The 16,723-nt window shown below is 39.4% G+C and overlaps 1 protein-coding gene across 1 annotated transcript; it reads right to left on the reverse strand.

The window, feature by feature from the left end:
* Positions 1-3,383: 3,383 nt before the first annotated feature.
* LOC112181739 lies at positions 3,384-5,171 on the reverse strand. Its single transcript, XM_024320124.2, has 6 exons — positions 5,051-5,171; positions 4,654-4,856; positions 4,272-4,343; positions 3,986-4,039; positions 3,822-3,860; positions 3,384-3,722 (listed from the first exon to the last, which is right to left on the reverse strand). The coding sequence occupies exons 1-6, from the start codon at positions 5,154-5,156 to the stop codon at positions 3,588-3,590; spliced, it is 609 nt and encodes a 202-aa protein (XP_024175892.1). The 5' UTR covers positions 5,157-5,171; the 3' UTR covers positions 3,384-3,587.
* Positions 5,172-16,723: the final 11,552 nt, after the last annotated feature.

The following is a 16,723-nucleotide window of genomic DNA, read 5'->3' on the forward strand; positions in this document are numbered from 1 at the left end:
TATTTATAGGCATTCATAAGTCCAATCAAGGGCCTTCTCGTCGAAGCCCACGATTCCAAGGAATAAGGAAAGAATCCCAAACCAAAAAAGTTGATGTAGATCGAGAAATTTGATGTAGATCATCTGGGAGAGACAGTTAAGTATGGGCTGAATACTTTGGAAAGATTTTTTGTTAGTAAGAAAAGCCGAAAAGAATAATTAGGAGGAGAAAGAAGACAACGAAGAAAACAAAGGTGTTTTCCTAGCCCTAAGCTAGTTGCGCACTCTTCTCCATTTAATGCTTGTTAGAATATATACGGCTAACTAAGAGTCATGATATTATTTCATGATATTCTCCAATTACTTGTTGTAATTTGGAATTTAGGCACACTGTCCCTCCATATATTCTGAAGTCTCATTAATGGTCATGCTTAGGCCAACAGTATTACTCAATTTCTTTAATTTTGTAAAGGACCCTTCTTTATGTCTAGCTAGCTGAAATGTGGGAAGCACCTAGTCGCTGGCTTGTGTTCGAGGAGACCGAGCTGAAGCTGGCGAGGAGCCCGGTGAAGATCGAGGGCGTTCAAATCTACTTCTTCTTCATCCCATGGGAACATGCAGTTCCTTAAAAAGTGAATCTCAATTAGAATCACCCATCAAATTCAAATCTATTATGGGATATAAAAACCTCATCATGCTCTTTGCTGGAAGAGCCCATCTCCCTAATCTGGGTTATGTCGTTGAGTTTATGTCAAAAGATTCATGAACGGATTTCACTTGACTATATATTCTTTTATCTGGGGTAGAAGATTTTAACTAAAATGGGATATTGTGGTATGGAAGACTCAATTAATTATTATTCGATGAACTGTAATGGGTTTCTTCCTCTCAATTAGGTATTCAAGGCCTAATTTAGGTGTTTTTTTTTTTTTTGAGTAAAGAAATCTCTCCCTAACACACCCAACACTTAGAAAACCAAAAAGGTAAGCATGACTTGCAGAAAGAGGAAGTGCATTGCTCCAGCTTTGAGCAGGGTTGTGGTGACCAGCTTTGGCAATTGCATAAGCAAGGAAGTTTGCTTCACGTTTGAGGAGCTGATATTTAGCAAACGCCCTATATGGCTCGTCCATGAGACTTGATGTCAATTATCCTTTTTTTTTTTTTTTTTTTTTTTTTTTTTGGAGAAATGCAACATTTCATAGATGGGGCAAAGGCCAGAGAAAAGACTAAGGCTCAAGAACAGATACAATTGGAAAGTTATACCCTCCAACTAGATCAAACATGATCTAGAGAAAGGAGAGAACAACAAAGTGCAGGAAAATAAAACAGCCGATACAGAAAAAAGCAAAACAGCAGAAGCTCGTTTGTGCAAGTTAATTATTTGATCTAAGAAAAGCTCGTGATTGCAAAGATACGATTTATGAGATCATAATATTTTTCTTTTTAAGTCTTTATGCATAAACTAACTCTCAAATCAAATATCATACCACTCTCACAAAAAATTGTACAAAAAGAGGTTTCTTCTTGCTAAAATGCGGGGGGGGGGGGGGGGGGGGGGGGGGGGGGTGGTTTCTTTCAAGTTCACGTGCACATATAGAAATTGGATAATCTGTCATTCAAACTCATGCCACCACCTCATAGCAAGCAACTTTGTCCCAATTCCGTGCAACTTGCAACTAATTTTGCCTTCATTAGTAGCAGTTTGGGAATTAGGTTGGATCTGGGGTGCAGAGAAAAAATGGGCAAAAAGATAAACATGTTGGTGCCAATTTCGGCATCAACGAGTTAACGAAGGTTCCGTTGAAATCCAAGTGTAAAGTGGCGGGGTTGTTTTCTTCAAGTGGGCCTATCTTTTCCTTCGATTAGTTTGGCTACGTGAGTAGCCCTGGTCATCCACTTGTGACTAAAGGTATGCCCTGGTAGTCCTGTGCCTAGCCTTGGTCGTTCACCTCTTGTGACTGAAGGTATGGCCTCGGGCTTCCTTCACCTGATCCTGGGCCTCCAAGCTACCTTGTTTGGTGAGACTGATAGTCTCGTCTCGGACTTCCTTCACCTGGTGTTGGGCTTCCAAGCTCCTTTCTTGGGTGGAACTGATGGCCTCACGTCGGGCTTCCTCCACCTCGTGTTGGGCTTCCAAGCTCCTTGTTGGGTGAAGCTGATAGTCTCGTCTCGGACTTCTTTCACCTCATGTTGGGCTTCCAAGCTCCTTTCTTGGGTGGAACTGATGGCCTCACGTCGGGCTTCCTCCACCTCGTGTTGGGCTTCCAAGCTCCTTGCTGGGTGAAGCTAATAGTCTCGTCTCGGACTTCCTTCACCTGATGTTGGGCTTCCTCCACCTCGTGTTGGTCTTCCAAGCTCCCTTCTTGGGTGGAACTGATGGCCTCGTCTCAGACTTCCTTCACCTGATGTTGGGCTTCCTCCACCTCGTGTTGGGCTTCCAAGCTCCCTTCTTGGGTGGAACTGATGGCCTCACGTCGGGCATACTCCACCTCGTGTTGGGCTTCCACCACCTCGAGTTGGCGGAGCTCTATGGAAAAGGCTATGCATTTGGCAGAGCTTTCAAAGAGAAGAGAAAGTTGAAGTCCTCCCCTAAGCCTTGTGAAGGCTGGGTATTTATAGGAGAAGAGAGTTGACGTGGAGAGGGAAAGGCATGGCTCAATCCCATAAAATCGGGGTGTCAGCCCCCCACTCTCTGCCTACTGACACTCCAAGGGATGGCTTTGACAGAGTTGGTGACAGGTGTCACCACCATGTGGTCCGATATGGTTGGTGAAGGGTCAGAGACAGGTGTCGCCTATCCAAGCTTCCCTTTTCCTGGAATTACTCTTAGGCCATGCCTTATGTCGGAACTTGACACGTGGCATGGTTGGTGAGATTTTGCTTTGATTGGGGCTCCATGTCTCTTCATGATGATTACATGTGCGTGAGCTTGGAGGTCGAGGCTTTAGCCTTGGAGCTCGTGGTCATGATCCTTAGAGGTCGAGGCTTCTAAGCTTGGGGGCCGAACTCTTGGTCTTGGGGGTTGAGACTCTTGGTTCCTTTGGACCGTGCTATTCTAGTAGTGAGGTCGTGATATGCTTTTGCCTTGCCATCCAAGATGGTGAGTCAATGACATGGTGACCGTCCAAGACTTAAGAGGTGGAGATCCAAGGTTGAAGACTTGGAGTACCAAAGTGAGGCATCTCACTAGTCATGATTATTTCCATCTTAGGGTTATCTTTTCTTTCTCGATGAAAGGTTTAAGTGCGTTGAAAGGTCAGAGTCCTACGTGGACTCTTTGACATTTCAACGCGTACCACGTGGAATGGGTTGAAAAGTCAAAAGTATTTGTCGAACCAAATTATGACATCAACAAAACATTTGATGAGAAATCTGGTAATTAGTTATGGGATGGCTAACAAAGCTACCTACTAAAAATTAACATGGAATGAGAGAGAGCAACCACATAAACACACCAGTAAAATGTTTTCTACCCAAAACAGTGAAAGCAGCAAACTAGACGGTTCATAAAAGTGCAGTTTAAGTCAGCACTCAACAGAGAGCAAGTGTGCCTGGAGCTGCATAACACATAATCTGATCTTTTGTCTAACCTTCATCTATTGGGTGCTTTAAAGATCATCAAGGAACAATTCATGAAAATGGTCTTCATCAAAAGGGTCATCGCCAATTAGACAACTATACACAAGATTCCTCACTGTACTTGTTGACCCGGCTTTATCGGAAAGGACGACAACCGCTGCTTCCTATTCATTTAAGAGGAAAATTAGAAATCAAAAAACCGGAAATAAGGTTCAAATCACAAATAGTAGCAGCAGCAACAACAACAAATAAATAACTCTTACTTGATAAAGAACAAAGCAGGACAGCTTTCGAGGTAGTCCCTGCATATATACCCATCCATCATATTGTGAAAAATTAGAACAGCTGGAATAAATATACTTAACAGAAAGTGAAACTATAAAAATATCTGCATGAAAAGCCTGATTTAGTAGGAAAAATTACTCACAAATTTGTGTTCAAATTTGTCTATGAAATCATGATACTTGCTTGAAAAATCATCCTGCAGACAATAAATAGAATTACCAGAGGCACAGGAATTAGGCTACATGTGCCAAAAAAAAAAAACATACTAACATCAAACTTTACTCACGAATCACCATATTGCCATTCTCATAGTAAAGGTCACACACTCACACATGAAAACTCAGGAAAAAGTTCGAATAAAATCATAAGACTTCTTTCTTTTGAATAATATACGAAAGAAAATGGAAGGAAATTGATGAGATGCCGACCTCACTCATGCCATCTGGTATTCTGATATACATGACATCACTATAGATACAGCCCGAGACGATTGGTTCAACCTGCAATGTTGTGCACTCGAATGAGAAAAACAGTAGAAAACAAATTGTTCAACAGAAACAAGTATCATATGATTAAGTTCCCCGGAGTTTTCAAGTTGAAAATAGCAACAATAACAACAACATCAATAATACAAATTGAACACCAGCTTTTTGTTAATTACGTGATAAAAGAGAGAGAGAGAGAGAATTATGCCGGAAGAAGATGAGAGAACACCTGCCTAACTTAGCAACTAGTTAAATCAAGAATCATGTTGAACATATAGGATCATATCAGATAAGAAAACAATGACAAAGGATCTGATGTCAGTACCCATTCAGTGCCGAGACCACATGCCAGAACAGAGAGAGCATTAAAACCCCTGTCAAAAATATCATGGAACAGAGTACGTTGAGTACGTTTTGTTGCACTGACAGTCATCTTACCCTCATCCCAGTTCAATTTGCATGAAAGGCCATGAGATTCAAAGACTGTTTCCACCTCTTTCTTCCAGACTTGGTTCAGATTCTCTTCTTCTGCACAAATGGTGATCACACGGGTTTTATTTCAACTATATTAGACAATAATAATGGGGATACGCATTCATTTTTGTTAAAACGCATCGTGAGCGCAGCCGAGAATGGCCCATGTTATTGAAAAGACATTAATTAATTTAAATGTGAATACAAAACCAAAGGTGAGAATAAGAACAAGAGATCGAGGAACGTACTGCAGAGATCCTGCTTCTTGAATAACACAGTTTCAGATTCGTAGTATGTGTTATCGATCTCCTGAGAATCTTCGTCCATACTGTTATCGCGTTCGCTCTTTTCCATCGTCTTCGAATTCCAGACGTCTCCGTATTGTCATTGGTAGAGGAGGAGGGTATTTATAAGCATTCAGAAGTCCAATGAGGGGCCTTCTAGTCGAGGCCCACGATTCCAAGAAATAAGGAAAGAATTCCAAACCAAAAAAGTTAAGGAAAGTATATTTGGAATGGAATCCCAAAACATAAGGAAAGTATGGAAAATCAATTCAAATGCATAAGTGTTTATTAATTTAACAAATCGATTTCAGCCAAAAAAAAATTTGAATTTACTATTGGCAAAATACCTACATGAGTTTTTAGGCAAAAAGATTTATCGTATTTAGTGGGGCTAACCATGTGGCACACTAATTGTCTAGGTGGATTTACTTTTATCCTACCAAATTAAACTTATTTTCTCAATTAAATATAATATTGTTGTTTCTTAAAAAAAAAGGTTCATAAGGAAAATCCGCCAATTATCAAAGCATTTAATTGTAATATATATAAGATCCAAACATCTTAAAAAGCTTCTTCATTTTATTTTATTTTTATTATTATTATTATTTATCAATAGAGCAGCTGTAGTACGGCCGCCATCAGGAGGAAAAGTAAGAAAGAAGACGAGAAGTCCCCCTGTCAAAAAGAAAAACTGAAAAGCCCCATTGAGTCTAACTAGTTCAATAGGTCATTATAGAGTATATTGTTGAATAAATATTGACAATTTATAGAGAACTAAAAAGTTTATTGAAGAAATTCCTACATCTTATAACACCTAATTAACAAAATTTAACCTAACAACGTAAAGTATGGAAGCCCACGTACGATATGTCCTGTATTAATATTGGTTCATTAATTTAAGCTTTTTTCAATAGTTTAGTAAAAATATTTATGGCCTTTGAGATAATGAACTTTCATACAAAAAGAAGAAGACGAAGTTGGTATAACACAAGTAATGGAAGTGACATATTCTTCATCATTATTTTGAGCCCTTGGGGTTAGCCCAAATGGGGAGGTGAAAATTAGGACAAGACTAGACTAAATCAGAAATATGATTCTCCTCTAACGTAAAAGAAGAAATTCAAGGGAAAATTTAGCGATTTTCTCTAGTTGTCCTCGAGTTTATTCTCTTTACTCTTGTCATTAAGTCTTTTCGTATTAGGACAAGCTAATAAATAGGGAAATATATTTACTTAGTTATCAGGAAAGGAAAATTCTTAAAGGCACTCATCAAGAAAAGGTAAGTATAGGTATAATAAATAAATTATGCCTAATGTGATTATGATTATATCTTCTTTATGTGCCCCTATAAATACCGATCTATATATTATTCTCAATGCACAGTCCCACAGCATTCATAAATTGATCGGATGAGAAGTAAAAGTAAGTAGTTAAGTTGGATATAATTATTTCTTTGTAGGATCTTAAGCTAAGAGCAACTCCAACAGCTTCCCTATAATTTTTGTATTATAGAGAAGCAAAAGTCAAACATTTAGCCTATTTTTCTTCTCAAACTCCAACAGATTCCCTAGTTTACAGTAATCTATAAAATCTCCATATTCTTCTTTAAAATTTTGGAGTTTGCTGTAAATATAGGGAATTTGGTTTTCTCTCTCCTCACTTTCCCTAAAATAGAGATAATTATAGGGAATCTGTTGGAGCAAAAGAGGCTTATTTTTCCCTAAAGTAGAGAAAAATTAAAATATAGGGAATCTGTTGGAGTTGCTCTAAGGCATGCAGAAGCTAGCAAAGTTGATGCGATCTCTGCACCAAACTGCTTATTCCAATTAGCTACAATCAGCTTCGCATGCTCTTGGAGTCAACCATGCAGTAGTGTCATAATCTCGGTTATTTAACTTTGAATGCCATTAACATGTATGATAATCCAAGTTGCTGCAGATTGAAGATGGGGATAGGAAAGGGAAGCGAATTGTTGGGTGACTTTGGAGACAACGCAGTAATAAGAGGCATGCGCCTCGACAGACTGGGCAGTGAGGGCATTACGAGAGTAGGGGCTGATGCCACTCCCTGGCTTGTGACCGTTCACCAAACACTTGAGGATCACCAAAAGAAAAATTATGAACTGTATGTATTTTTTTTTTAATTATGATTATACGTATTAATGTATTAGAGAGGCAACATGAATAATCTAGTTCATTCTCAATTTTAGGCATGCAAAACTTTTCATGGAGTATTGCGGTAAGAGGATTAATGTACTAAAGCGGAATGGACTTATACCGACTATGGTCTTTGATGGAAATGCTACACCATTAATTAAAGACCCACATGTATGCCTCTTATCTCTATTTGTTTTCTCTTTTCATTTCACTAGATCGTTGGTAATTCATATCTACGCTTCTGATGCAGAAAGGAGCTGAGGAAAGCGATCGCGATTAGTGATGAAGACAAGAAGAATAACAACAACAATATCAATACGAATGAGATACGGGATCCTGGTAGTGATATCAGTGACAGTGATAGTGATAGTGATGTTGCTGTGAACAGTGGTAGTGATCCCGTAGACAATAAGTCACCCTATAAGTGGCCAAAACATAGATACATTCCTGAAAGATCCGAAGTAGTCAAGGTAGACACACTATCCCTCTTTTTCAAAGATGATAAATTTGTTAGGCAATTTAATCTTATGCTTTGTTAAAATTGTTGGTTGTTGAAGTGGTTGACCGAGGAGATGGATGTAAAGTTCTTTGTTGCTCCTTATGAAGCCGATGCCCAACTGACACACCTGGCAAGCAAGAAAATAATAGATGCCGTCATCACCAATGATTCAGACCTTATAGCATTCGGATGTAAAAAAGTGAGTTACCTTATTACCTATTTTCTATATTATTACGTACTAACTTATTATGTTTATATGAAAGATTGATTTTTCCTTTTTTCTTCCAGATTATCTATCACATTGATTTTGAAGAAGAGACATGTGATTATTACTCATTTGATCGTTTAAAAGAAGTGAACGATGCCTACAAAGATTTTTCGCAAAAGAAGCTTCTAGAAATGGCAATAATGATAGGATGCGATTATTTTCCAAATTTGGCAGGCATAGGCATTGGTAAAGCTTACGATGAGATAATGAAGCATAAACATTATGAGAATGTAATTGCCTGGTCGAAAAAAAAGCTGGTGCTTAGAACTGGGGTCGGGAATAAACAAGATACAACTTTGAGGACGGAGATTCTACAATGTTTTCAAACGGCAATTATGGCGTTCACATATCAACAAGTTTATAATCCCGAATCTAAAACTTGTGAACGCTTATCTCATATGATATATAATAATCTACAGGATGCCGTGGTGAGAAACATAACCAGGTTGTTAGGACCACGTTTGAAGGACGAATCTGTTCATAATATTGCAATGGGTAATAGACCTTCGAAGCTCGAGGACATTGATGTAGATAATCGGCCTGAACAGTATCATGGAAAGACGGTTGAGTATGGGCTAAATTCTTTGGAAAGATTTTTTTGTAATAAGAGAAGCCGAAAAGAATAAGAGATCGAGGAAATAAGACAACGAAGAAAACAAAGGCGTTTAGAACTTTTTGGGAGATATTTGTTTATTTTTTGTCTTACTATGTAATTTCTTTAATTGTGTAAAACCTTACTTTATGTCTTTATGTACGTCTAGCTAGTTGAAATGTTGTAAAGCACCTTTTTCCCTCGCTTTCCTTCGTCCCTGGCTTGCGTTCGCGGAGAGTGAGCTGGAGCCAGCGAGGAGCTCGGTGAAGAGGGCGTTCAAATCTACTTCTTCTTCATCCCCCCATATGCGATTCCCCTTAGAAAGTGAATCTCAAATAGATTCACCCATCAAATTCAAATGTATTACGGGATATAAAAACCTCGTGCTCTTTGCTCGAAGAGCCAATCTCCCTAATCTAAGCTATGTCCTTTTTGAGTTTTTTTTATTTTATTTTATTTTTTGGGTGAAAAGGGGGCAAAAAACCCAGCAACAAAGGAAAAGAAGAAAGCTAGCTAGCCCATAGGGCGAATGCAAATAGCATGTGGCCAAGAAGTACCACTCAAATCATCTAACATGGAAGAGACGGCAGCAGGCGGCCTATTTGCTGAAGTATGATATCCAAAGTCCAAGGAAAGACTAAATTTTGCAAGGCAATCAGCGAACATATTGTTCTCTCTATAAATGTGCACAGATTCATCAAAAGAATCTAACAGGAGTTTGTAACTGCAAATAAAAGCTCCAAGACTCCAAGAGGATGAAAATCGCAGCTGGTACCATGGAATAAGTTGATCAAAGTTTCAGTCGCTCTCAAGGTTAAGATTTTTAATGCTTATCCCTGAAGCAATTTGTATACCAAGGTAGACACCCCACATCTCAGCTTCGAGAATTTGACCAACGTCAATATTAGCTGCAAAACCATACACCCAATGTCCATTACTGCATCTAATTACACCCCCACAACCAATTCTTCCATTTTGACCAAATCTGGTGCCGTCAACATTTAATTTGAACCAACCTGTTGGGAAAATTAATAGAATGGAAATAATAACTCCAACCACAAAAGGATAATATGCAAAGAAATAAAACGAGTAAAGGAAAGTGAACACCAGATATAACGTGGTTCAGCAAGATGCCTACGTCCACGGAGCAGCAACAACAAGAACTTCCACTATGATAATGTGGGTACAAGAGATACACAACTTCAAGAACAACTACTTGAAGGAAACTCTCTCTCACACTTGTTTTACTACCTAACCACAACTACACACTCAACATGTAGTAAAACACTCTTCACTCTCTACTTGGATGAAGATGTTTTTCTCTCTATCTGCAGTTTGGACTTACTACCTTTACTCTCTCTACACAAGCTGGCCGATAAGAGGAATTTGTGAACTTCTGCCGTTCCTTCTCTTTCTCTCCAGCTCTTTATAAACAAAAAGAGGTGTGAAAGGAACAGTCACTATTCCTTTCCTTTTGCTTTCACCTTTTCTCTTTTTGCATGTTTGCTGCCATGTCTGCCGAAAGCTTGGTCTCCCACTTTCTTTTCCTTTGTCTCCCACGTTCTTCTTCCTCCAATTAAGGAGGGATGGCCCAACAATCTCCCCCTCCCGACTTAGATGGAGGGATGCGTCAGTCCTGACGCGCTTCTGCAAAACTCAAACTTTTGCTGTTGAACAACTTTGGTCAACATATCTGAAATGTTCTTGTTGGTGTGGATTTTCCTCAACTGGAAAAACTTCTTTGACACTGCATCTCGGATCCAATGATACCGATGATCAATGTGCTTAGTGCGAGGGTGATACATTGAATTTTTGCTCAAGTGAATAGCACTCTGACTATCACAATGTACCACATAATTTCCTTGCTTCACACCCAACTCTTGAACGAACCTTTGCAGCCATATCATTTCCTTGCCAGCTTCATTTGCTGCTAAGTACTCTGATTCTGTGGTGGATAATGCAACACACTTCTGTAACTTGGACTGCCATGACACAGCTCCCCCAGAAAATGTAAATAAGTATGCAGAAGTGGACTTTCGATTATCAAGGTCTCCTGCCAAATCTGCATCTGTAAAACCTTCCAAGATTGGTTCTGATCCACCAAAACATAAACACAACTTTGAGGTGCCCCTCAAATATTTGAGTATCCACTTGACAGCTTCCCAATGCTCTCTGCCAGGATTAGAAAGATATCTACTAACAACACCAACTGCATGTGCAATATCAGGGCGAGTGCATACCATGGCATACATAAGACTACCAACAGCTGACGAGTAAGGGATACCTGCCATCTTGTCTTTCTCCACTTGTGTAGTTGGACATGATAATCTGCTTAACTTGAAATGATTACCTAGAGGTGAGCTTACTGACTTAGCTTCTTTCATGTTGAACCTTTCAAGCACTCGTTCAACATACCTCTCCTGTGACAACCATAATTTCTTCGCCTGCCTGTCACGAGTAATCTCCATGCCCAAAATCTGCTTAGCTGGTCCTAAGTCTTTCATATCAAATGACTTTGATAAATCTGCTTTCAACTTGCGAATCATAGAAACATCTTTGCCCACTATTAACATATCATCAACATAGAGCAACAAAATAATGAAGTTACCTCCAGTAAACCGCTGGAGATACACACATGGATCTGCATCAGTTCTCTTGTACCCATGACCCACCATGAATGAGTCAAATTTCTTGTACCATTGCCTTGGCGCTTGCTTAAGCCCGTATAGACTTTTCTTCAACTTGCAAACCATGTGCTGCTTTCCCTTGACTTCGAAACCTTCTGGTTGCTCCATGTATATTTCTTCTTCCAAATCACCATGAAGAAATGCAGTTTTCACATCTAACTGCTCCACCTCAAGATCCATGCTAGCTGCCATGCCCAAAATGATTCTGATAGAAGTCATCTTGACAACTGGTGAGAAGATCTCATCAAAATCTATTCCTTCCTTCTGCCCAAAACCTTTCACTACCAAGCGAGCCTTGAACTTTGTCAACTGTTCATTCTCGTCTCTCTTCAACTTGAACACCCATTTATTTTTGAGTGCTTTTCTGCCTTTAGGAAGCTCCACCAATTCATAGGTGTCATTCTTCAATAAGGACTCCATTTCAGACTTCATCGCCAACATCCACTTATCACAGTCTGCATGAGTCTTTGCCTCCTCAAAGCATTCAGGCTCTCCATCATTGGTCGACAGAATGTATCTGGAATATGGATCATCTCCATCACTAGTCACCAATATATATTGTGAAGAATGATACTTGGTATTTGGCTTTGGCTCTCTGTTGGATCTTCGAACTGGTACTTGGGCATTTTCTAGCTGCTCCCCCTGATTTGGCTCCCCCTGATCATGATCCTCAGGTTCTGCTGCTTCTGCTTCCGCCATATCAGGAACATCTTCATTTACCATATCTTGAGCTTTGTTACTAGGTTCTTCTTGAAGTGGTGATGAATCGTATGTGAGCTGGTCTGCATGTTCTACTTCATTTTTGTCAAAATCCGCAATGGTTTGACCTTCATGAAACACCACATCTCTGCTTCTGAATAATTTCTTGGTCTTTGGATTCCACAATCGGTAGCCCATCTCTTCATTGCCATATCCAAGAAAGATACACGGCATGGCCTTGTCATCCAGCTTTGATCTTTGCTCCTTTGGCACATGTGCAAATGCTTTGCACCCAAACACCCTCAAGTGGGAATATGAAGCGCTTCTACCGGTCCATACGCCTTCGGGAGTCTCCAAGCCCAACGGTACACATGGTGTTCGGTTAATAAGGTAACATGCAGTTGTCATTGCTTCGCCCCAAAACTTCTTTGTCAGGTTGGCCGTCTTCAGCATGCTTCTCACTTTTTCTAGAATGGTGCGGTTCATCCTCTCTGCTACACCATTATGTTGTGGGGTGCCAGGAATTGTCTTCACGTGTTTGATGCCATGCTTCGAACAATAATCTTTGAATTCGTTCGAAGTATATTCTCCTCCATTGTCACTACGGATACATTTGAGGGATCTTCCTGTCTCCCTTTCCACCATGGCATGAAATTCCTTAAAGGTTTGAAACACCTGGTCTTTTGTTTTCAACAAATAAACCCAAACCTTTCGTGAAGCATCATCAATATAAGTGACAAAATATTTATTATGACCTACTGATTCAACTTCCATAGGGCCACATACATCTGAGTGTACTAGGTCTAATACATTTTCTTTCCTCGTAAATGTTCTTGTGAAACTAACTTTATGTTGTTTACCAAATAAACAATAATCACAAGAGTCAAGTGAGGTACCTTTGGCAAAAGGAATTAGAGACTTCTTTGCCAAAACTTGCAATCCCTTCTCACTCATATGACCTAGCCGCTTGTGCCATAAACTTGGAGAAGAGTCGTCTGCAACATTCAATTCTCCTTTGCATATTTTGCCATATGTCTTATAGAGGGTGCAACACATCTTCCCTCTAGCAATTACCAACGATCCCTTGGTAAGCCTCCACTTTTGATCACCTCCATGATGATGAAACCCTTGTCGGTCAAGCACACCGGTTGACATCAAATTGAGACGTAGACCCGGAACATATCTAACATCTTTTAACATAAGCTTGTTGCCCAAATCGGTCTCAAAACAAATATCTCCAATTCCTGAAATCTTGGAGTAACCATCGTTGCCCATCTTCACCCTCCCAAAGTCACCGCCTTGGTATGTAGTGAAGTACTCCAAGTGTGGAGTAGCATGGAAAGAGGCTCCAGAATCAACGACCCATGCAACACCGGAACAATCATCAACATGTAAGCATTCACCTTCAAGACAAAGGAACTCACATTCATCATGAGACACGGAAGCTGCAGTGTTTCTCGTGTCATCGTTCGGTTGATGAGTATTGCCATCTCGACCCTCCTTCGGATCCTTCTTCAATTTGTTGCAATTCTTCTTCATGTGGCCAAAAATACCACAATGATGGCATTTTCCATTGAATCTTGTTCTGGATCTGCTCATACTTCTTCCATGGCCTTTGGGTCCTCTGCTTTTGCTCCTTCCTCTATGCTCCGTCACAAAGACTTGGCTATTGTCCGAGCTTGAAGATTTTCTTCTAGTTTCTTCATTCAACATGTTATTTTTAACATTATCCATAGACAATACACCATCTGGAGCAGAATTACTTACAGTTACAACAAAGGTCTCCCAATTGTCCGGCAATGATCCCAATAGCAACAAGGCTTGCAACTCGTCATCAATCTTCATGTCCATCGTGGCCAATTGATTGATTGTACTTTGGAAGTTGTTGAGGTGCTCGGTCACTCTAACACCATCTTTGTACTTCATGTTTACGAGCTCCTTGATTAGAAATGCTTTCTTGGCAGCAGTCTTCTTCTCGAACAAGGACGTCAACTTCAGCCATAATTCACGTGCATTGGTTTCATTAGACACATGGTGGAATACACTGTCATCCACCCATTCGCGGATGTAACCGATGGCTTTGCGGTTCATCTTAGTCCAAGTCGGAACTGAAGTTCCTTCCGGCTTGGCCGCCTCTCCTACGATTGGCTCATGCAAATCTTTGCAATAGAGAATATCCTCCATTCTCGGCTTCCATGTAATCCAATTAGAGTGGTTGAGTCGGATCATGGTACTCCGTGAACTTTCCATTCTAGCACCTTACGAACCAAGTGCTCTGATACCACTGTTGGGAAAATTAATAGAATGGAAATAATAACTCCAACCACAAAAGGATAATATGCAAAGAAATAAAACGAGTAAAGGAAAGTGAACACCAGATATAACGTGGTTCAGCAAGATGCCTACGTCCACGGAGCAGCAACAACAAGAACTTCCACTATGATAATGTGGGTACAAGAGATACACAACTTCAAGAACAACTACTTGAAGGAAACTCTCTCTCACACTTGTTTTACTACCTAACCACAACTACACACTCAACATGTAGTAAAACACTCTTCACTCTCTACTTGGATGAAGATGTTTTTCTCTCTATCTGCAGTTTGGACTTACTGCCTTTACTCTCTCTACACAAGCTGGCCGATAAGAGGAATTTGTGAACTTCTGCCGTTCCTTCTCTTTCTCTCCAGCTCTTTATAAACAAAAAGAGGTGTGAAAGGAACAGTCACTATTCCTTTCCTTTTGCTTTCACCTTTTCTCTTTTTGCATGTTTGCTGCCATGTCTGCCGAAAGCTTGGTCTCCCACTTTCTTTTCCTTTGTCTCCCACGTTCTTCTTCCTCCAATTAAGGAGGGATGGCCCAACAATCAACCCTGATCAGGTTTGCTCCATGCAAGGTGTTCAACCCGCCTAGGCAATTTTGTGGAGCATTTTGGTTGGCTTTATGCCAATCCCAAGCATAAGAAAGGATGATACTCATAAAATTGCTTGGGAGAATAAAGCTAGGAAGGCTCAAATATAAGATTATTCCTCCATTTCCAAATGAACCGGCCAACAGATACAAATAAATAGCTCGCTCCATCTTAAAACATTATAACAACTGGTATGACAATGCAAGTTGGCAGCAAGCCAGCCATCCCACTCAAGATTAAAAGCAGGAGCCACATTAATAGGGATAATAAAAGCATTCCAAACCTGGTTAGCACGAGGGCAATCCCTTAGTATATGTAGCATAGATTCAGCATCATTACCGCATAGAGCACATAGAGGTCCTTTTTGAGTTTATGTCAAAAGTCTCATGAACCGATTTCACTCGCCTACTCTTTAATTTGTCTGGAGTAGAAGATTTTAACTAAATGGGATATTGTGGTCTCTAAGATTCGTTGTAATTAATTGGGATATTGTGGTCTCGAAGATTCATTGGAATTAATTGAATTATGGTGTATTGTAATGGGCTTCTTCATCATTGGGCCGGTTTACAATTAGGTATTCAAGGCTCAATTTAGGTGTATGGATATACACACACACTAGAAATTGTGCCCGTGCTTTCCCGCGGAACTTTAGTTAGTTTAGCTTAAGTGAGTGGTGGAGATTGTTTAAGAGAGTAACTGCTTGTATAGACAACAACACTGGAATACCAATTATTACATATTATTCGGATAATTGAAGTTAGTTTAGCTAAAGTTATTTGGTTTGTTTTGTATAGTAAGAGGTTATTTTGATAATATGTTTGTAACTATACTACCTGATCATCTTAATTAACACTACCAGCTGGATCTACCCTACTTATAGTGTTTCATACTTATAAGTTCAAATCAAAGACTATAAGTAGTCTGATGATCAGGTAGTAAAGTAAGAGGTTGCAGGAGTCTCACTTGCAGTTTACAGGCATTGATCTCTCTCTGCTTGAATTAAGCCAAGTTAATCCAAATTTGATAGAGGGAAAATAATTTGATCATGTAGTGTATACATGATGTAAATTAATGTTTCGAAAAATGATAGTTGACATAACATGTTTCAAACAAAAGATTAAGTATCAGGATCAATGTTTGGATGATGTTGAAGGAGAATATGAAAATATAAACATGGAATGAAAATTATTACCACTATCCATTAACTTTGAATTAGATAAAAATATGACAAAATTTATTCAATATACTTGAAAGAACAACTGATTCATGCAAAACCAAATGTGATAGAATGTACCCGAAATTTAAGAAGTGCAATGCCTTAGGTAGAAGGGTACTGTTATAGGAGGAGTGCAAGCTGTGCTTCTACAGCTAGCTACTTCCATTGTGCTTGTGTCTGTTTTGCGTAAAAACAACAGAATATGAAATTGGTGTAGGGCTAAACACATAATATAGAATTACTTATTTAGTTCGGCATACATGTAGTTTTCAATATGAAGAATATAGTTACCTTAGTGATATCAGGCTCTTGAGGTCAGATCAGGGCTAATAGTATGTCAAGTTCAGTCAGGATTGTCTTTGCAGCTCTAGTTGTTTATGATACTAGGCGTCTATCATCCTATTTTTGTTGAAAGATCCAAAGTAGTCAAGGTAAACACACTGTCTCTCTTTTTCAAAGATGATAAATTTGTTAGACAATTTATTTACTATATACTAAAGATGGGGAGAGATTCCTCCTGAGATAAGAAAGATGGGCAGCTTGGAAGGTTAACTCTATTTCTTTCAGCAAGTTTTTTTTTTTGATGAATTTGATTAGTTTGTTGTTGAT

The sequence above is a fragment of the Rosa chinensis genome, chromosome 1, assembly GCF_002994745.2.
Source record: "Rosa chinensis cultivar Old Blush chromosome 1, RchiOBHm-V2, whole genome shotgun sequence".
Classification (NCBI taxonomy): Eukaryota; Viridiplantae; Streptophyta; class Magnoliopsida; order Rosales; family Rosaceae; genus Rosa; species Rosa chinensis.